This window comes from Psammomys obesus, unplaced genomic scaffold (assembly GCF_907164565.1).
Source record: "Psammomys obesus unplaced genomic scaffold, mPsaObe1.curated_primary_1811, whole genome shotgun sequence".
Lineage (NCBI taxonomy): Eukaryota > Metazoa > Chordata > Mammalia > Rodentia > Muridae > Psammomys > Psammomys obesus.
In genome coordinates, this window is record NW_026592666.1 from 3,245,419 (window position 1) to 3,268,346 (window position 22,928).

The 22,928-nt window shown below is 40.3% G+C and overlaps 1 protein-coding gene across 1 annotated transcript in view; it reads right to left on the minus strand.

Annotated features, from left to right (window-relative positions):
• Nucleotides 1–1,751: 1,751 nt before the first annotated feature.
• Cyyr1 (cysteine and tyrosine rich 1) overlaps nucleotides 1,752–22,928 on the minus strand; it is a 99,488-nt gene continuing 78,311 nt past the window's right edge. The window contains exons 3-4 of the mRNA XM_055615006.1: nucleotides 19,992–20,146; nucleotides 1,752–7,210 (exon numbers count right to left, since the gene is read on the minus strand). Of these exons, the coding sequence (XP_055470981.1) occupies nucleotides 7,059–7,210; nucleotides 19,992–20,146 (307 nt within the window). The 3' untranslated portion in view covers nucleotides 1,752–7,058. The remainder of the gene's footprint in view (nucleotides 7,211–19,991; nucleotides 20,147–22,928) is intronic.

Genomic DNA, 22,928 nt, shown 5'->3' on the forward strand with positions numbered 1-22,928 from the left:
ACAGAAAACAGAAGGAATAGTGTGGTGTTGCAGCTTTAGAAGGTGAGGCTGGCCCTGGATTTTCTCGTGGTGTCTAGAGTTGAGCTGGCATTTGGAGAATTGATTTGACTCTGAGAGGAGACTGAAGATGTCTGACCAACTCTAATATGAGACCTATAGTCTGTCTCCTGTCTTTCACCCACTATCTCTGTTCTTGGGAGGATCTTACAGGGCATCACTCCTCACGGGGCCCCGCACATCACAGACTGTTAGTATTGCAATACTTTATTCCCTCATTATCGAAGGGAGTTAGAATTACCTGTTCTCAAGTTAGAGGTGATTGAGTTCTACCTCACACTTGTCACCGTCCTTTCCAGTATGTCACAGTCCAGGATGGCAGACACCAGCCACATCAATTGAAATGGGTTAGTGAAACTGAAGAAATTTTTTTCACTTAATTTAGTTTCAATTACTTTACCTCTAAATGCACGGGTCTAGAGACTATTATTTCATTACATAATTTAAAATTTTAATTTGAGTTCATATGGCTAGGATATTTTCAAGTCTCTGGCTTCAAGCTTAAAAAAAAAAGAAAAAAAATGTATATTTTCATCCAGTTTTCAGAAAACCCAGTGAGGCCCATTGTATCGTTCATATTTCACAGAACAAAAATTTAGTTATTGGAAATAAAGTATCCTAGGTGAGAGACAGGATTTAAAAGTCGGTATAGGTCTCAAGCGTGTCTCAGAGATGCCCTCACTCAGCAGGGTAGGTTCCTGGGAGGATATAGGGGTGACTCTAGATGAGACCCCTAGTAACAAGGGTCATGGAGACTGAAGAGGCCACTTTCTAACCAGACAGGACTCCAAGTGGAGGAAGGAAACACAAATCCACCCATAAAAACTTCGACGAAAAATTTACCCTTCCTACAAAATTGTAGGGATAAAGATAAGGCAGAGAGTGAGGGAATCGGCAACCAATTACTGGCCCAACCTGAGACCCACTCTAAAGAAGAGAGCCAACCCCTGACACTATTAATTATACTTGTAGATGGGAACCTAACATGGCTGTTCTCTGGAAGGCTCCGCCCAGCAGTGGATTGAAACAGACGCTGAGACAGTGCCAAACATTGAGCAGAGCATATGAAGCCTCGTGGAAGAGTGGGAGGAAAGGATAGAAGAACCCGGAGGGGTTAGAAGACCAACAGAGCCAAGTAACGTGGGCCCAGGGGGACTTGCAGAGACTGAAGCACCAACCAAGACCCGTGCATGTACTTGGTCTAGACCCCCTCCACAGATGTACCCAATGGGCAGCTTGGTCTCCATGTGGGTCCCCTAGAAAGAGGAATGGGGGCTGCCTCTGACATAGTCTCTGTTCTTCTGTAGACCATGTTCAGTCAGATCCACGTATGTTTTTCGATCACTTTCCCTGGGCCTGTCTTGCCAGGACACTGTGAAAGAGGAAGAAGTGCTCAATCTTGCTGTGAGCAGATGTGTAGGGGCGGCTTGGGGGAGGGTTCCCTGTTTTTAAGGGGCAGGGGACGGAGGCAGAGGAAGGAGGAAAGAAAGGAAGGGAGAGACCAGGAGGAGAGGAGGGAGAGGGCTACGGTTGGGATGTAAATTGAATAACTAAAAAAAGTCAGTGTGGCTCCAAACCTGTTTTGTTTGTTTGTTTGTTTGTTTTTGTTTGTTATTGTTTTTTGTGCAACGAAAAAAAGACCAATTCAGCAGAGATAGAAGAGAAGAATAATGACACAGACAGTTAAAACATGGTTCTTATTATAGTACGTTCTTTCATTTTATTGCTCATTGTAAACAATTTAGCCATAGCGTTTGTTAGTTCTTAAGTAACCATATTCCAGTTTTTTTTTTTTTACATCAAATATTGTTTTCTTCCAATATACATCATTTGTGGAAATAATCAGTGAGCTTCAGGCATCTATGACATATTCATTTGTTATTACGACACTAATAAAAACAGTAAAATCCTTCCTCTACTGTAAATATATAGATTTGTGCTGTGCCTTAGGGGAACCCATACATGACTCAATGAGAGATGGTGTGGACAGAGGTGGTTCCCATGCAGGCAAGATTTATAGAATGTAGAAGGCATGTGGTAGGGGTACATTAGTGTGAAGACCAACATTCCTTTTCAGAAGTCTTACCTCACTATGTTTCTTTAGGAACATGTACTGCATTTGCAAACAACATTCTCAAACCACAGGCAGTTTGGCATTGTGAATTATAGCTGCAGAGTAGTGTAAACTAATCACATTTGCAGAGAAAAAATAAATTCAAGCCTGTGTACTGTTTAACCCTATGCCAATACTTCATGTGAGGCAGGGAGCCTCTCACTAGAACAGCCAGAACTCTTGGAGGCATTCCATCTCCTCTGAAGCTAAGATTATCCTTGCCTTAGCCAAGCAAGCCACTCAAAACAAATCTAGCCTCAATTCCTTCTGTAGACCATGTTCAGTCAGATCGACACATTTCTAATGTGGAGATTTGATACAGTAATCAGCACTATTAACTCATATTGAGTTTCTCAACTACAAGCATGGATTCCATAACTTATACTAGAAAGTATTTCTTTTGGCTATTTGTCAAGTTTCTTAGTGTCATTTTAGAATGTTACTGATTTATAATCCTGATATTGAATTAAGTGTTTTAGGTTTCCTTTTAAAGTGGCATAAAGGTTCTTAGTGGTCAGCAAATCGTTTTTTAAATTATTATTTGTTATATTAATTACAGTTTATTCATTTTGTATCCCAGCTGTATCCCGCTCCCTCATTCTCTCACAGTCCCACCCTCTCTTGCTCATTTCCTCCCATTCCCCTCTCCAAGTCCACTGATAAGGAAGGTCCTTCCCTTTCATCTGACCCTAGCTTATCAGGTCTCATCAGGACTGGTTGCAATGTCCTCCTCTGTGGCCTAGCAAGGCTGCTCCTCCCTTGGTGGGTGGGAGGGAAGATCAAAGAGCTAGCCACTGAGTTCATGTCAGAGACAGTCCCTGTTCCCCATACTAGGGAACCCACTTGGATGCTGACATGGGCTACATCTGTGCAGGGGTTCTAGGTTATATCCACAAATGGTCCTTGGTTGGAGTATCAGTCTCAGAAATACCTCTGTGCCCAAATATTTTGGTTCTGTTGCTTTCCTTGTGGAGTTCCTGTACCCTCCAAGTCCCACTATCTCCCCCTTCTTTCCTAAGAGTCCCTGCACTCTGCCCAAAGTATGGCTATGAGTCTCAGCATCTGCTTTGATACACTGCTGGGTAGAGTCTTTCAGAGGACCTCTGTGGTAGGCTCCTGTCCTGTTTCCTGTTTTCTCCTTCCACTGTCCATCCCGTTTGTCTTTCTGAGTGAGGATTGAGCATCTTACCCAGGGTCCTCCTTCTCGTTTAGCTTCCTTAGGTGTATAGATTTTAGTACGTCTATCCTATCTTACATGTCTAGTGCCCACTTAGTTTTAAAGTAGAGAAAGGATCCACATAAAAATACAAATGTGAAGGTCAGTCTCACTAGAACATGGTACATTTGATTTTATATTGACTGCTTTTGCATTTAATGGTAAGCACTTCGTACACGTCTGTCCTTGGCAAAAGGCCACATGGTGCCTTCTAACCCCTTCCCATTAATTCTGTAACTTTCTAAAAAAATGGATTATTTAAAGTTTATAAAAAGGGAAAAAATTGGCTACTACATTGAGGTATATTTCTGTAGAAAGAAATATTTTATTTACCCCTTAAAAGAGTGTGTTGTATATGGTCAAATTATGGCCTTTTGCTACTGATGTAAAACCCTAGGAATATTGGCTTTTCACCTTTTATTCCACAGTTGGAGCAACCTTCATCATACCTGTGACTAAAGCCAAGTGGTTCTTGGGAGGGGTTAGTAATGACTATGGAGATCGTAGCCCCAGAACCAATTGAGGGTTTTTGATCTTTTGTAAATAATCAAATTAAATGGATATGATTCATCTGCTGCTTTCACTGCTGGGGACACGGCTGGTCACTACAAACATACCTAAAACATAAGCAAAAATTTGAGGCTCAAAGGACTAATTTGCTATTCATTTTTTAGACATACTTTCTAGAATATTTCTTTACTACACTGCCAGATTTTGTGTGGAATCTTGATGGAAGGGATTTTCACAAAGCTATGTAATCAACAGTAATTCTGCAACTGTTCTTTCTTTCTTTCTTTCTTTCTTTTTTTTTAACACAGATATACGTTAGACATGGCATGGGTTTGATTTTTCTCCCATACCAGTAACACTTTGATGTCACCCATGAGGCTGTTTGTCTTTCTTTTAAAGGAATTTCACAAGGGAGTCACAGGGATACTCCTTTTCCAGTGCTCATTAAAATTAAGTTTATAATGCACTACAGCTTATTAAGTGTCTTCAAAACAATGTATGCACACTCATTAAAATATTTTATTGGTAAAAAAAAATGGCAACTAGCACCTGAGCTTTCAGCAGGTCCAAGTCTTTTTGGTGGTGGCATGGTGATAGCTGCTCAGTGGTTATGCTGGTGGTTGCTGAAGCTGAAAGACTGTTAGGATGGCAGTGAAGCCTGATGCATAGGTTGAAAACTTCTCTTCATGAAACAGTTCTCTGCAGCATTCTTCAGATTTGTAGTTATCTCTCATCCTGCTGCTGACATGAAATCACTTAAAAATTCCATAAACTCTTGCTATCATATCATCTCTGCCTGCAGTACATTTTCCGGGAAGTATATTTCACTTGAAGAAACCACTTTTCATTGCTCACCCCTAAGAAGCAATTGTTCATATCATAGTGATATCATGAGATGTAGTAATTGAGTTACGCCTCCAAGTTCCTTCTCTAATTCTAGTTCTTTTGTGGTTCTACCGTATCTGCATGCACCTCCTTCACCAAAACCTTAAAACTTTCAAAGTTATGCATGACAGTTGAAATCAACTTCTTCAAAATGTACATTAATATTGATATCCTGACCTCGTTTCATAAATCATGGATGATCTGGATGGTATCTACAGTTGTGAGTCCTTTCCAGGATGCTTCTAATTTATTTCGTCAAGCCTCCAGAAGACCCCATTTCTGTGTCAGCTATGATCTCATAAACAGTACGTTTTGAAAGTTGAAGTTAACCATAGTCTATGAGAGCCAGAGCGGGTATGGGATCATTAGTAAACATGATAACATCCTTGTCTCTTTGTATACCTTCAGCTGAACACTTGGATGATAAGTGCATTGTCAATAAGCATTACGATTTTGAAAGAAACCTTGTATTTCCTTCCCTGAGCAGTAGGTCTTAACACTTGGCTCAAAACATTCATTAAACTACACTGAAAATGGACTTGGTTGTTCTGTCTGTAGACTGTAGGCAGAGTATATTTAGTATATTCTTAAGAGAGCTAAGATTTTTGACTAGCAAATGAATATTGAAAACTGGCTTCATGTGATAGACGCCCGTTGTTTTACAGATATTAACAAGAAAGCCAGCTTGTCTTTGAGGCTTTGGAGTTAGGATGACTTCTTCTTTTTCTTCTTCCTCTTCTTCTTATTCTTTTGTTTTTTGTTTTGGAAGTTCTAGAAGGCCATGTCTTCTACCAGTAGGGTCTTTGATTTACATTAAGACTCTGGTTTATTGTAGCCATCCTTATGTGCGATGGCTAGGGCTTCAGGAGAATGAGCTGCAATTCCCGGAGTAGTGAGTGACTGCTGCTTCACTTTGCACTTTGATCCTCAGAGGTAGCTCCTTTCCTTCACTCCAGGACCAGAACTCTGCTCCCTTCAAATCTTTCTCTTACAGCATCTAAGTTATGCTTAAATTTTCTTATACCTCTGCTAGCCTTTGTAGAATGAAGAGAATTAGGTCCCAGCTCTGGGTTAAGCTTTATGACTCGAGTATATGATTATTTTGATCTGCTACCCACAACACTGAAGAGTACTCCTTAGAAACAATGGGGTCCCTTCACTCTTTTCTATCATGCAGGTATTTGGAGAAAGGCAGTTTTAGTTTCCTTCAAGAAATTCTCATTTTTGTTTACGTCTTACCTTATGGACACAGTATAAGAGGCTGGCCTTTTAGCTTATCCTAGATTTGAGCATGCCTTTCTCATCAAGATGAATTGTTTCCAGCTTTGAGTTTAACACAAGAGATAGGATTCTTCTTTTAGCTTGAATATTTAAAGGCCATTGTTGGCCCTTAATTAGCTTAATTTCAATACTATTCTTGGAATAGGGAGAGATGGGGGAGGAAAGGGTGGAGCTTTAGAGTGGAGCAGACCCAACACACATGATATTTGTCAATCTACCAAGCTCACTGTTTTATGGGGGTAGAGTTCATGAAACCCAAAACAAAAGACCACAATAATAACATCAACCATTGTTGAACACAGATCACTATAATAGACATAGTATAACAACAATTAAAACATTTGAAATATTTTGATAATTATCAAAATTACAAAGATAGGAAGCAAGCTCCTACTGTTGGCAGAATGACACTGTTTGGCACAAGGTTACCACAGACCTTCAATTTATAAAAACTGCAACACCTGCAAAGTGCAAAAGGGCAAAGTGCAACAAGATGAGGTATGCCTGTGCCAAAACCAAAGTTCCCTTCTGGCTACTTCCACCCAGTGGCCGCAGGGGTGTCAGGCACAGAGCAGGCTCTAAGGCACTTAATACATATTTGTGGACAAAAGAAGTAATGAATCATCCTAGTTCATCTAAAGGTACACGCAATACAGCTCTTTCCTGATATAGACCAGACTAGCGTGTGTTGTCTTTATTCCAGGCTCAATGCTGAAATCTCCTCCAGTTAGTCCTAAGGCAGCATGATGCTCAGAGGGTCTGCCAAGTGCACTGCTTTAATCTGACTGTGCTTGGGTGGATCAGTAAATCACTTAATATGTGACGTCAGAGAACCAAGCATAATTCTCCACACAGGGAGGGTCAGCTCTGAGCGGAGAAGGAGCCTGGTGCACATGGGTGTTCTGCCTGAGAACCCTAAACAGTAGACAATTAATTTTTTGTGTGTTTCTAAACTGAGGCATTTTGTTCTAGGCAAAACTGTTAATTGGCACATATTCAGTCCTGGGAGGAGGAATATTTCCTTGAGTTTCCAGGATAAGGAGGGGGTGGAGAGCGCTGGGCTGAAGCTTGTGGGGCTGGAGAGTATGGTGGAGGCAGGTCTACACAGCATTCCATCTCATGGTCATACGTATAGGGGGGTGGTGCCACTGGAAGAGAGAAGGAGAGAAGTCAGGCCTTAGGTAACCATCTCAGTGAAGCTGATAAACCACTGTGCTAGGTGCTTCTAGAGGGGAAATATTTCTTGCTTGAAAAACTATTAATATTTGTTTAGGATATGGACAGGTATGATTGAGCAGGTGAGTTCTCTGTAAGGCACTGCCCTGAGTGAAGGTGTTTGGAGCTGGGGGGCTTAGGGAAAGTCCTTTGGAAGTATCATGATGAAGGGGCATAGAGTGAAGAAACAGAGGGTGATTCAAGTTGGGCTAAAAGCACAGAAGCAGGAGAGTATGTGTATTTCAGCAGAAAGGTGGGGGAAGGGAGAAATGGAAAAAGAGGCTGAGGAACTGGCCTCACTACCACCATGCTGGGCTTGATGTTACGCAGAGAGTAAGTGATGGGGCATTCTTTAGAAAAGACATTGTAAAATTTTCTTCATTAAGAGTATCCATTGCATGTATTCATTGAACACAATACTGTTTATAAAAGGACATTTCCATACAAATACACAATGCACACTGATCAGCAGCTTCCCATGGGCTCTACCCTCCCCTTTCTCCCATTCATCATGATTCTCCTTTGTTCTATGTTTGATTTCTACTTTCATGCCCTACATGATTTTAGGTATCTATATAAAATCTAGGGACCACAAATGGGAACCATGATGCCTTTCTGACACTGGCTAAGTTCCCTTGGTATGATGCTCTCCCGTCACACCCACTTTCTGGTAAACAATGTAATCTCATTCTTCTTTGTGAGTGAAGGCAACTCTGTTGCATCTGGACCACATTCTGTCCACCTCTCTTTTTCTGGACACAGGCTGTTTGCATAACTGTTCCTGTGACTAGTTGTAGTAAACATTGGGGTGTAAATAGCCTCGTGGTACTTGGGAAAATAGATAAGTGGACATGCTTTGGTAAAACTAATATCTCAGTGGAGAGGACAAAGACAGACTGAAGACATGACAGGTGATGGACTAGTACACAAGAGTAATTCGAACACACTCATGACTACCAGGAGGGGATAATCATAAAACACCAAGTGCTGAGTCTGTAGGCCACTGGGAAAGTGAAAGGGGATGAGAGGGTGAAGGGAGAGGTGAAAGTCTTGGGCACCCAGAAGGGGGGTTCCTGGAACTTGCAGGATAAACATGTTTGGAAATGGAGATGAGAAATATAATTTTCTAAATTATATTTGAACATTTGTCTTGATTTTATTTATTACTATAATATACGTTGGTGCGTTTAACAGGCACATTTACTATCATTGATGGTGACTTCTGGATACCTATTTTTTTAGTGATCCTAATCCTGTCTCCAGGGGAAGGAGAGAGGCATCTGGGAGCTGAAATTCATCCACATCTTCATGATGATAAGCCAGAAATAAAATCATCCTCAGGGTTTGAATCCTACTTGGGAAGTGACAGGCTTTAACTGGTCACTATGAATGTAGCATGGATCTGAAGAAAAATGTCACAATAAGGAGACTAAATCACCAAGTTTTCAGCATTGCAATGACAGCAGAAGACAGCTAGCATTTCAGGAAACTTCTCTCCCCAAGGACCTAACAGCATTCTGATAAGCAGGCACACATGCACACACTAGGTCTAGACTGCTACAAACAGAAGCCATGCTCCTAATGGATCCCTCTGGTGTGCCTCTCTTTACCAAGACCCTGGTGCTTAGAATCATGTACTGGTCTCACTATAGACAGAGGAAGTGAGGAAAGTGAATAAGTAACCGGAGTAAAAGAGGAATGTGGATCCACCCAAGTGAGCGGCATGTCCCCAGAGAGCCCCGCTCTGCTGCTAAGACTCCCGCTGGTGCACTGGGGAGACAGATGTCTTTCATCCAGGAACTGGGCTGCATGAAGACATCAGCAGAGATGCTCACAGCTTTAACCTTCCTTCAGACCCACCTGATTGTAAGCTCTGACTTCTACGACAAAATTGAGTAACTTCTGAGGCATGTGTACACAGTTCCTCTGGATTTTGTGCCCAGATCATGGCTCTGTTACATCTAAGCGGGCTGATACAAAAGCTTACAAAATGTTTCATAAATGTTTCATGCATACCAAGAAAGGAAGCCCTACAGCATTTACATAAATTGGCAAGTCCCAGCAGACTGGACTGCTCCTTCACACTGGCTCTTGTAAACAGGTGGTTCCACCTTGTTACCTTTAAGTTTCTCCTGCCCCTGGCACAGACTAGCTAATGCGCAAGCAAACTGCCTTTACCTCCTCTGTCACATACCTATGCGTGGTGTGTGTATCCTTGACAATGTGTTGATGCCCTGCTCTGGCATGAACACTGTGGCAGACAGTTCCCTGAGAATCATTACGTTTCATGCTGCTGTGTGTTAGCATGGCAACATCAGCTATGAAACAATGTTCTTTCTTTCAACGACCCTTTGAACAATGATGAAATGACAGTGATTCTGGAGAGTGGTTCTTCCAGGCCTATTCATCATGAAAGTGCTGCATTTTTTGCAATACAGTCACTGGAGGACATGTCTGAAACAGTGTTGTGTAATGGACAGTGTTATCTTTCTTCATGACAGCAAGATCGCATAGGAAGTAGATGCTCAAGGTATCCGTTTTGGAAGTCCTAATTAATCCTAATTAAGAGGTTTTGTTCCTTTCAGTTGAGCATATGATTTCTAGATGATTTCCTCTCTAAAGAAGGAGCCTTTGAAACTCTTGTGTATCTGGTATTCCGGTTCTCTGACATAAGTAGGATAAATATGCTATTCATCTTCAACGTCATATACAAAGTGTCTATGATATTAAAAACCTGATGTTGGGCATGATAGTGTACATCTGTAATCCCAGCATTTGAAAGATTGAGGTAGGAGGATCTCAATTTTGGGGCGAGCCTGGAATATAAACTGAGTTCCAGGTCAGCCTAGTGTATACAGCTAAATCCTATCTCAAAAATGACTGGCTGTGGGTGAATAAACAAACAAACAAACAAACAAATAGATAGATACTGAGAGAAAAGATGAAATTTAGAGAAGAAATGTACAGTTTTCAACATATTCAAGTAATATTTCAAAAGATGCAGAAAATATGGATGTAGAAGGAGATCATCCTGAACTTCGTCACTAGAGTCTGTTAATGAGCTATCACACCCACACCTCTTGTCATTTACACATTCACACCTTTGCAGTTGCATAAAATGACACCATCTTTGTCACTTCACATCATAGCACTACTTGTTTTCTGTGTATTCTCCCTGAATTTTATTATTACTGGGTATATATTATTTTACTTTATAGTCACCTACTCTGAGGTTAACATTATTATTATTATAAACAACTGACAAACATCTTCTCACTGGAGACATTACTGTTCTGAATGACTTCTTTGGAATAAAAATTCTAGAAATCTTCTGATGTAAACAGTGTGTAAGTATTATTATTTGCAAATGCATGCCATGGTGAACCTAAATTGTGAAATCCCCCACAGACACCAGTATGCCAATGACACAGATAGGCTGTCAGATTAAAGAATTGATAAATGAGAAAAAGATAGCTATCTTTTGCCATCATTTCTCTGATCAAGGTTGCGATTTGCAACATCCATGTTCTGAATTGGCGCTTCAAACTCAGACTGGGTAATTGATCTCTTTATTCACTTTTGTTTCAGTCTGGTAACTCATAAATTAGACTCTTAGAGTTAAGAATAATTAAAATAACAAGGCTATAAATTACATATTTTTACTTTAAAAATAGTTTGTCAGTTGGATGTGGTGGTGCACACCTTTATTCTCAGCATTCGGCAGGTAGAGACAGGCAGATCTCTGTGAGTCTGAGGCCAGCCTGTTCTACACAGGGGGTTCTAGACAAATTCCAGACTACATAGTGAAGCCCTGTCTGCAAAACCAAAGAACAAAAAAGAATAAATTTTCTGGGTTGCTCATTTTACTACATCATTTTGTACATTCTAAAGTTTAAAAGTTGTATATAACAAAATGTGTTTTTCACCTTTACTGTTCTGTTCTTTGCAAGCATAAAGAGTCTTATTTTTGCAGCTCTGATTCATAACCATTCTACTTCTAAATTTGCCCTCTGTGTTTTATATAACTATAAAGTTTTGAGACAGGACATTGCTATAAAGTTGTGGAGGATGATCAGACACTTAACAGTACAGACTAGCTCCGGTCCTTCTGGCCCAGTCCTCTGAATGCTGGGATTACCGGGGTGTGAGCCACAGCTTTATATTTGGTAGATGTTGTAAGAAAGTTTATTTTTCTTCTGAGGTTTTAATCTAAGCTAAGCCAAATGTCTAAAGGTGGCCTATTAAATAATTCTCAAAGCTCATATTGTTATGTTTCTGTTAGAAAATCAACTTGCTCTGTCCTGTGGACCAGGTGTGTCCATGCCAGAGCAATGTATCTTAAGTACTATTGATTTGAAATAGATTTAGTATCTGATAGGACTAGTCAATCATGTTGTGTGTGAATATGTGTGTATACACATGTGCTGTTTGTATGTGTGTGTGTGTATATATGTATGTGTTGCGTTGTATGTATGTAATTTATGTACTTGTGAAAACTTCTTTTTTCACACAAGTTTTAGTTCTGTTGCTTCAAGCAAGCTCTATTTTACTCTGTCCTACTGAGCCCCACCCATATCAGAAAGTTTACGGAAGGGCTCAGGAGTGGCTGGCAGGATTTCCACTGCCCCACCCTCTGACACACCACACAAATGCTGTTGCGTCTCCTCCACAAAAGTACAAGACGCTAAATCATCTTAGAACCCTTTGTTCCTCTTCCTCTCTGATAACACCAGGACAAGTCAGATCATGTCCTGCATCCTTGTGTCACTATTAGAAGGACAGTTTCCCAGGCCAGCCTTCATTTTAGACAGTCAATGCAGGAGGGCTTTGACCTAGTCTGCCTAATGTCCCAAGCTCCCCCAACTCACTTTGCTGTGTGTTCAGTGGAAAACAAAGCTGAACTTCAGCAAAGTCTTAGGTGTATTCGGGTTCATCGATCCTTCAGCTAACGATGGCTACATTCTTTTCTGTGTCTGCTCTGTGGCGTCTGCATGCATGACTGTGTGTAGGTCAACCAAGAGGGTTTTCTTCTCAGTCCTTGAGACGTACTCTGTCACTAGGACCTGGAACTCACGAATGGTTGGGCTAGGCTAGCTGGCCAGCAAGCCCCTGGGAGCTGAGTCTGGGATCACAAAAGCAGGGTGCTACCTGGCTTCTCACCTGCCTACTGGAGAGTCAGCTCAGGTCGTCCCCGCCTGAGCAGCAAGCTCCATGTCAACTGCCACCTCCTCATGATAGCTCTGATATTTCTCACAGAAATATGACCCGTGGAGAATGGATTTGTTGCAGGCTCAGAGGATTTTGAGGTTGGGGAAGGAAGAGGAATTTTATCCTATCAGACTGCTATCCTAGGGGAATGATGTGAACAATAGCTTTACATTTGCGTCTGATTAAAATTTTGATTTTTGCATTGGTGAGATGGCTCAAGGTGTTAAAGCATGAGCTTTGCAACTAAGTTTGATCCCCAGAAACTTCAAAAAGTTGCAAGAAGAGAATTATTCTTTAGCAGAGTTATTATTTAGCCTCCGCATGTGAGCCGAGATGCAAGACCCACAAACACCACATGAACACACACAAAAGCAATAATAATAATATCAATGGTAAATAAAACAGTTTAAAAATCCGATTTCCCTCCCCAAAGATGTCTTCATCAAACCAGAGTTATTTTTCTTCTGCATCCCACAATCTGCAGGCCCAGGGCATGCACATGATTTGTGATGTTAAGGCCATTCTTCAAACCATTATTTATTTTCTTTTAAGCCTCTGGACTCTTTTGTACTCCACAAGCCACGGGATTCTATTTCTTTATCTTACAGATATCTGCAACCCTTCCTGTCTCAAATATCTGTTCACTGAGAACCTAGCGGAGGGTCCACAGTTATCTTTCCACCCCCTGGTGGCTACCATTCCTGTTCACTAAAATGTCCACGTGAGCTTGCCTCACATCCCTATGACATTTATGCTTTTCATAATCATTTCCTCTTCCTTGTCATTTGCAAATTTTTATTTTTAAAATATGATTTTTGCTTTCTATTTTTCTAGACTACTCATTTCACTGAGCTTGGACATTGTGCTGATCTCCAACATAGTGAGGGCAAAGTAAAGAAAGCAATTCATATTTATGCCACCTCTCTTCTATCTTCTTGTCTTTATCACCTGGTGTTTATGCACCGTTACTCAAATTACTCCTTTGCATCTGCTGTCTAGGTTTTTACATCTCTCTGTCTCTATAGTAACCGTGGTGGGAAGAATGAGTAACGGGAGACACTTGTAGGTCTCCTTAGGCTACAAGACTGTCAGGACATGGACCCACAGCAACTGGGATTCCCTCCAGGAAGCTCTGGCTGGGAAAACAAGGCTGAAGCCTGATCTCAGCCAGAGGAGAAACTTGTCTCTGAGGAATTTGACTGACAAGCTGTGATGTCACCTAGCAGGAGAGACAGAGCCAAGACAAGAATGTGTCAGTGATGGGCAAGACCGCATCTTGGCCAGGACTGCTAAACTGTGTATGCTTCTTGCTCTCTAGTTAAACCTCAGCCTCATCTCAGATGAGGATGGATTGATGGGGGAGTGGAAGAGATCCCTGGCTGCCTTTATTTGTTCCTCTTCCTAGTGTGGTCACAATGAACAGATATCCTTGTTTTGCTTTTTCTTATTGTCTGTTTAATTGGCCCATTGAGGACTCATGGCTGAGCATAGCTTGTTAGGGCTGCCAGGGCATAGGCGCTGATTGTAACAACTCTAGCAACATGACTGCGTGGTGGTGCCCAGGCTCCGATTGAGTCCAACATTTTAACTACTTTGAATCTACATGCAGGAACTTAATGTGTTAGATAAGACAACAACCATGCAGACTGACCCCACTTTAAAATAGGGACCTTTTCTTAGATGTGTTGGCCTTTGGATGATGTTGTTTAGAAAGCATATATTACACTAGGAATTTCACAGTCCCACATTCTGAGATTGCTTTCTTCACTCTCCTTCACCTCAAGCATATCTTCACTCTCAGGAAAAGACTGGGCTCCTATTGCACTGAGAAAATAGGAGCAAACAGAAGAAATGATTCTCATATCTGACCACCAAATCCAAGCCTCTAATTGAAGGAGGCTTTTGTATGGGATCCAACTCTGTCTCATACTTAGACTCTGATATCTAAAAAGTAAACACATCATTGTGTATACATGGTATGTATTTGAGCACATGTGTGCTACAGCATACACATGGAGATCAGAGGACACTCTACGGAGCCAGTTTTCTCCTTCCAACTTCCTGTGAGTTGAAGGAGTTAAATTCAGATCCTCAAGCTCTTCACACACACCTTTCCCTCTAAGATGTGGATCTTTGATAATGCCCTCTGCTCTAAATAGTCACCCGCTCTCTTCTTTTTACTTTATGTATTTATTACTAAAATACAAAATACCACGAATTATAGTATTCTCTGGGAAAAATATGGCCTCATCACAGTTTCCTTGATCCAATTTAAAGTAAAAGTTAAAGGAAACTGTACCTCCTTCTCTACTTCATCACACAACACATATATAATGGTTCAAATGAACACCACTGTATACTCCAACATGACTGACTGCTCAATGGCATGGTTAAAGGGAAGATTTTTTTTTTATTGTAAATATTAGAGAGAACATCCAGAGGCATTTGGAAGAGTCTAGAGCAGATAAAGAAGGAAGTAGACTGAACTGGCTAGCAGAGTGTACATACCAGGGATATCTGTGAAAAGAAAAAGAACAGTGGGGGATAGAGAATAGGAAAAATCATAGTAAAAATAGCAAGAGCAGGAGCCTAGAGAATAACAGGATTATAAGAAGAATGGGTACTTGGGGGAGGGAAGTAAGCTCATGAGTTGGAGGGACTGTAAGATAGAAAAGGAGAGAAAGATGAGGATGGTAACATGGACTTTAAAAGAATCAGGTTCATGTTAATTGGTGAATAATATATCCCTTTTGTGGAGGTAAGGGGATTAACTCCTTCTTGTAGATGGGGACCGCCCTGACAAATGCTGCTTTTTATCTAACCACCAGAAGTCCTCTGGTAGTCCAATTTTGTACAAGTTAGACGGTCTGCCCCTTTTTAAGGGGCATAATTTGAAAGTGACAATGTCCACCAATGGTTTCTGGCATTTGACTACTTGGTCTCAGTTGGTAGCCTTGTTTGTGAGGCTTAGAGGTGTGGCCTTGCTGGAGGAAGTGTGTCACTGAGGGCAAGCTTCTCCGTTTCAAAGCTGCTTGTTGGTGTACTGTCTCTGCTTTCCGTTTGTGGCTCAAGATGTGAGCTCCCAGCTCCCATAAGCCCCAAATAAACCCATAGTGTTTTTATCACAGACAGAGAAAACATAACTATTATAAAAAAAAAAAAACAAAAAAATTTTGTATTCATAATTAACATATTAACAAATTAACATTTGTATTCATAATTTCTAAGGATGTGTGTCAAGAACTCAACAGTCTTCAACATTTATTGCATGTGCCTGTAGGCTACCCTCAGTGTAAGTATAGAGGGGCAGACGCAGTGAGTTCTTTTTATTTCTTTCGACTTAAAAATGTGTGTGGCTGTTTTGCCTGCTTGTATCATTGTGGCCAAAATGAGTGCCACTGAGGCTGGGGAAAGGCATTTTTTCCACAGGAACTGAAGTTACAGAGGGCTGTGATCTGCTATGTGAGTACTAGAGACTGAACCCAGGTCCTCTGGAGCAGCCAGTGCTCTTAGCCATGGAGCCATCTCGTCACCACTCAGCACTGATTTCTCAATGGCTCTGGGGGATTTTAAAGAGTAAAGTTTGGCTGTTTTATGGAACTTGAAAGAAATTCAAGTAACTAAGGCTTAGAATCTCTGGAATTGTGAAACACTGAGATGACTACACTCCTACCTCTTAAAAACCAAACCATGGAATGTTCCAGTAGACTGGATAACAATTGAGGTCAGCATTTTTAACATCTCTCAGCTGGAGTACCCTAGTTAACTAATCAATAATAATGAATTTGAGATTTATTTATTTATTCATCTTTGCAAGGAACAAATGGCCCCTGCAAACAATGCTCTCTAGAAATCCTCAAAAAAACAAAACAAAGCAAATAAACAAACAAAAAAAACCCTCTCCAGAAATGATGTGTAGGACTGCTCTGATTCACTGTATCAAACAGTGATTTCTTCACTCCCCCACTCCACCTTTAACAATAATGTTCTTCAACTCAAGATTGTGAGATGCTTATATACTAAGATTCAGGGTGTGAACCTCCAGACAGAACATTATTACATGTATAGAGTTGTATTATCTTCAGAAGAGCACATATATAAATGATGCATAAAATTGATGCCTCAAACCTCAAGCAAAAAACACACGCCTTTGCACTAAGAGGGACATTTTAAAATCTTCTACTGTCAGTACTGGAGAGGTGACTCAGTGGTTAAGACTGTATATTGTTCTTTCAGAGGATCTAAATTTGATTCCTAGCACCTATATCAGGAGGCTTACAACCACCTGTAATTTTAACCCTCCAGGAGTCTAACGCCTCTGGCCTCTGTGGCAGCAGTATTCATGGGCATATAAGACTCCCTCCACACACATACACATCCTTAGAAACAAAAGTAAAAAAAAATTAAAACCTTACAATGACATTCAAAGTGTCAATGCAAAGAAAGACAACATATAAAAATGTTTCTTGAAATATCTTAAATTGTTTGTGGTGATTTGAATGAACATGGACCTCATAGACTCATAGATTTTAAAGCTTGGTTACCAGAGAGTGCCATTATTTGAAAGGATTAGTAGGTGTGACCTTGCTGAAATAGGTGTGGCCTTGTTGAAGGAAGTCATTGGGAGTGGGCTCTGAGGTTTCTAAAACGCAAGCTAGGCTCAGGAGCTTTCTCTTCCTGCTGCCTCTAGATCTGTATGTAGAATGCTCAGCTACTTCTACAGCCACCATGTCTGCCTGCATGTTCCCATGCTCCCCTGCCATGATGGTAATGGACTAAACCCCTGAAATTGTAAGCAAGCACTAATTAAATGCCTTATTTTATAAAAGTTGCCATAGTCATGGTATCTCTTCATAGCTGTAGAACACTAAGATATCCTTTTAAAAAATTAATTTTAATTAAACCTTGTTTTTTCTTTTTGATCAAGCAAATGTGAACCTAGAATGTCTGTCTGCAAAATAGTTCCTGCCTTCTCTCCAACTGATGTCTCTGGTTGGGTTTCCTTTGTATTCTTTGGGTACACACTGGCCTGGGGAAAAAGGGACATTGCTGAAGAGAGTGAAGGATAAAAAATAGTTTCATCTACAGCTTTCTTAGCCTGCATACCTTTATAATATCCACAACACTATTAAAATAGCTATATCTGATCTCACAAATTGCTGTTTAGTGAGTGAAGGTATACATTCCTAGGTGGAACTTTAGGTCAGCTTCCTGAATATTGACAAATGACAAAATCAAGAGTTGTGTTGTGAGTTGTGTTCATTCACCAGTCAGGTTCTCTGAGTCCTTGCTATGAGTTCAATTCTTTCACTTGTTTGAGACAGAGCTGTAAAAGAAAGAGACTAAGAATCCTGCCTAATAGAGTTAATAATGTTTGAAGATGAACAGTTAGTAGTAAAATACATGCTCTCGTATAAGACAAAAAGAACCATGAGAAAAAAGGAGCAGAAAAAGGAGGACAGACTGACCTTTAATCTGAGTCTTGAATGAAGTAAGTCCAAATTTTAGGCAAAGTCCTGAGATAAGAGCATGTCCTGTTTGTCACAGAACTGCATGGAACAGGCTTGTGGATCCAGAGTAGCAGGGAAGAAGAGAAAGAAATGAAGCTCATGTGAGGGAAAGGATAATTCTCCAAGTGCTTTGGACTCTCATAAAGAAGAATTCGTCTTTTGCATTGATTAAGATGAGAAACCACCGACTTTGGGTCTTCTGTGAGGTAAGATCTTGAATACAAAAGTGCGATATAACTCAACATCTACCTTTAAGGGTTGCTCTGACAACTTTCTTGAGCGTAGATACCAAGTTGTCAAGCATTAGGTCCTGCTGCTGCAGAGGTTACGATACTGCTGCAGAGGCTCAGGTGAAAGCTGGCCATGTGACACTTAGTTTCTTTTCTATTGCTGTGAAGAGACTTCATGACCAAGGCAACTTATAGAAGAAGGAAGTTTTAGAGGGAGTGTCCACGACCATCATGCTGTGGAGGTGAGACACTGCACTGGCGAAGTTGCTGAGAGCTTACATCCTTATCTGCAAGTTGGGGGCAGAGAGAGAACTAACTGGAAATGGCTGGAGTTTTGAAACCTCCTCCAACAAGGCCTCAATCTCTTAACCTTTCCCAAGTAGTTCCACCAACTTGGGACCCAGCATTCATATATATGAACGTGCAGGAGCCATTCTCACTCAAACCATCAAACTTCCACTCAGGAAGTAACAGTATCATAAAGATTTTATGAGAAGTAGTCAGACACACATATGTTCTAAAGGTGCTGCTGAGATATTTTTCTTGTAGATAGCATGTAGATTTTAGTGAAAGAGAAGAATCAATGGTGACTCCATGGTGTTGGTCTGAGAGCTGGAAGACTAGAAAAGCTTCACCCTCTGTCGTAAAGACTGTGACTGAAGAGCAGAGCAGAGATGATATAACTCTAGGTTGTGAGGGAGAGAAAATGAGAAATGTGGCTTTAAGCATGTTCTTTCTGCATAGTAACTAGATATTCTGATGAGGATGTCCAATGAGTGCTGAGAGAAAATGAATCTTAAACTTAGAGAGAAACAGTTTGGGAACAGAGGTTATGTAACCCTGGGACAAGGGACACATCAGCATATAACCTTTCTTTCTTTCTCTTTCTTTCTTTCTTTCTTTCTTTCTTTCTTTCTTTCTTTCTTTCTTTCTTTCTTTCTTTCTTTCTTTCTTTCTTTCTTTCTTTCTCCAGCTAATGCTACCTATATAGACATGGCTATGGGAAAACTATGCCACAGCTTCAATTAAGAATGAATCTCCCTATCTATATCAACTCCCAATTGCTCCTTGGTAGGGGGAGGAGGCTGAAGATCCTCTAGCCATCTGTGTCAGAATTTTGGCTGACTTGATCTTACTCATATTTACTACAGTCACTGTGAGTTCATAAAAATGCTCACCTTTTATATGTTGTGTGGTATATATGCAAAGTAACATAGAAATACTATTGGACTCAGAATGTCGTGCACATAATATATTAATATATAAAAGTTCTAGAAATTCTCAGCATGTATTTGTCAAATTATTAATATATCACCTTTGCTCTTTGTTAAGGATATTAATATTATGTGGAAGATATATTTTTTTAATGAGGACTATAAGAACCTTTTTCAGTACTTTCCCAAGAGACACATGTACCTACTGCCTCAGAGGCCAGCTCATTGAGACAGATTGCATGCTTTCTCCATAATTACTTGTCAGAATTCATTGTCAGGCAGACACAATGGGTGCAAATTTTCTAGTTATCTTCATTCTGGTTGCCTGATGATTGTAGCTAATGACACAGCATTGAAAATATGACTATATTGAAACATAATATTAATTATTTCTTTTTACCAAGATCTCTGCTCAAATCTACAGCTTCAATCTATTCTTATTTGGACATACACTAGAAAATTATTTCAGTAAGAGTTTTTGGTGTCTCTTGAAGGAGTGGAGCCTCACCAACAAACCTGTTTCTTCTTTCACAAGCGAGCCGTGTTGCTTACCAGGATAGGAGATGGCGTTGACGTGGGCAGCTCTGATGACTCCCACCCGGGCCCCCCGGCTGCTCTTCATACACATGCAGACACATATGGCAATGCCCGCGATGACCCCCATGATGAACACAACTCCAAACACGATGCCGGCAACCGCAGTGCCCCTGAGAGGAAAAGAAAAGCAGGCCTGTCTCAGAGGTCTGGAGGGAGCCTCGAGCACAGCTCGTGGTTCTAAGCTCAGTGTGTCTTTTACAGTCATGCTTGAGGGAAAGGGTCTTGTTTATTTAGGAGAACACCTTGAATTAATCAAGTACGAGAATCAGTCTCTTATATTTCAGCAAGAAAAATTGAAAGCCTGTGTGGAATTTTGTATCGCACAGTTGGCAAACCCTCCATTCAGATTCCTGCTTTAAAATTTCATAAGTGTGGAACTGAAGAGATGACTCAGAAGCTGAGTGGGTACAGCTCTTCTAGGGGACCAGAGTTTGGTTTCCAGCACCCCTGTAAGGCAGCTTATAACCTCCTGCATCTCTAGCATCCACATGCATGTACCTGGCCACACACACACTCAAATCTTTTTAAAATTCATAAATCCATTAATACGAACCTCTAGTTATAAAATAGTAATATAAAATAATAATCTGAAATCATTTTGCTATGTACTTAAACAGCAAAAATGTGTATACTGTGCACGAACATTCGTTTCAGTGAGAAACCTTAAATACAACTTAATTAAAACGCTTCATATAATAAGGAAACTTTCAAAAAAATTAAAAAGGGGGAAACTTTTCCCTCATAAACAAAGGAAACCAAATGTAACATCTGCCCCCTACCTCATGCACGCAGAGGAGAAAACACTAACTATTCCCAGTAAACTACCCCATGCACGCAGAGGAGAGAACACTAACTATTCCCAGTAAACTCGGGAGTGATGTCAGCAGTGCCTCTATTACCACTATGGCTAATGGTTTTCTCCAGAAAGCTCTAGCTTATGCAACAAAACCAAGTGAAAAAAAAAATCACTTCAGAAGATACTCAACATTATTTATGTACAGCATGTTTTGTAGCATTAATATTTGTCAGTGTTTTTGGAAGTGGTTCATCTTTACCAGAATGACGACCTGATTGGGCAGTGCCATTTCTCCCAACGCTTCCTTGGAAATATTGCACAGTAATATGTGCATAAAAGACTTAACAAGGATGCTCACCAAGATGACTGGGGTGCAGTGGGTAAGATGTTCAACATGGCTAACTTCCTAACAACATTGGGAAAGAAAGCCCAAGAATTAACAGATACTATCAACATTAACAAGATAACTGCAGTTCCCGGGGGGGGGGGGGACTGTATTTTCATGAGCTAAGTTGTTTTTAAATACATACCTATATGTTGTTTTGTAAATATGGGGCAGTGAAGGCATTTTCCATTCTCTAATTTGTGCACTGCACTAATGGCTACCATTTTCAATTTTAACCTACATTGCTGAAAATAATTGTCATTTTTAATTACTTTTTCAATCTTTCCTATAGGTACATTTGCATGATTATTTCCTTCATAATCATTATCCACTGGTAAAACTGTGATAAGTATTTAGATTACCACTGCAGCGTATCTTGTTGGGCCAAGTAGAGTACTGCAGCCAACTTACATTTCTCTTACAACATGTTTTGAGAAGGTTCTATTGGTTTCATTTCTCTGTAAACTATTCCAATTCTTTCTCCTGCTCATGGTTCCTTGAAATCTTTCATGAAATTAATATTAACTTTCATTTTCAAGCCCACTAAAAATACTAATCAGTTTTGTTCTGTTTCCACTGAAACCTGTGAAATATCCTCAGATCTAACTGAAGCCTTCTGAATCTAGAGCTCTTTCCGTTTAGACCTGGATTTCTGGTTCTCTGTTTCTGGACCACATTCCTGATTGCTTCTTATGGAGAAATTCATACAGAAGCTAGAATTGAAAATGACTTCATATTATAGCCTCCCTTGACCCGTGTGTTAGTTTAGTTACACAGTGAACACTTCAGATGATTTGCCCTGTAAGACAGAAACGTTTGTTCTGGCTCTTGGTTTCAGAGGTCCTGTTTGAGCCCATAGCACAGCAGCACAGTATGGTGGAAAGGCATAGGGGAGGAAGTTCCCTTTATGGGAGCCAGAGAGCAAAATGAAGGGAAAGCAAAATGGGAAGGGAGCCCTAAGGTAATGTCAAGAGCTTGAGTCCAGTGAACCAACGTCCTTCTATTGTGCTCTAGCTTTTCGTGGTTCCAGAACTTTCCAGTAGTGTCATCCCAAACATCATGAATCTGAGAATTCTGAGAGATACCCATCAACACTCTTTTAGCTGTGTATATAGTTTCTCAGAATCTTGGGGCCTTGTTCATCATCCTCTAGAATCTATTCTGTGAGAATTCCATAAATTCTAATTTCTTTCCTTTATGTGGTGCTTTTTTCTGTACCATCTTTTTAAAAATCCTTAGCATTTTCTACCAGTAGTCTAACATTTTTCTAATGTAGCTACATCCACAAAGAACTGGCAGTCTCTTAGGATTCACCATTTCTAAAGACTCATTGTCTTCAAATTTTAACATTCCATAAATCAACAACTGCTTTGCTATATAATATGGTTTTCCTTTCATATTCTGATTTTCCATATTCTGATCTTCCTCAATTCCCTTTTTCTTGATATTTGTTTGTGTGCATATGTGTGTGTTTAAATATAATCTATGTGAATTTCATTTATGAAATTTTCCCAAGTTTTCTTGACCTCATGTTGTAGCTTTAGTTTGCAACAGCTCTACCTTGTAATCTACTATGCTTCCTGTAGTTTTTAAAGTAATGACCTGCTTTGCTTTTATGGGTGTTTATTCTGATTCAAGTTTTTTTTTCTTTTTTCTTTTTTCTTTTCCTTCCTTCCTTCCTTCCTTCCTTCCTTCCTTCCTTCCTTCCTTC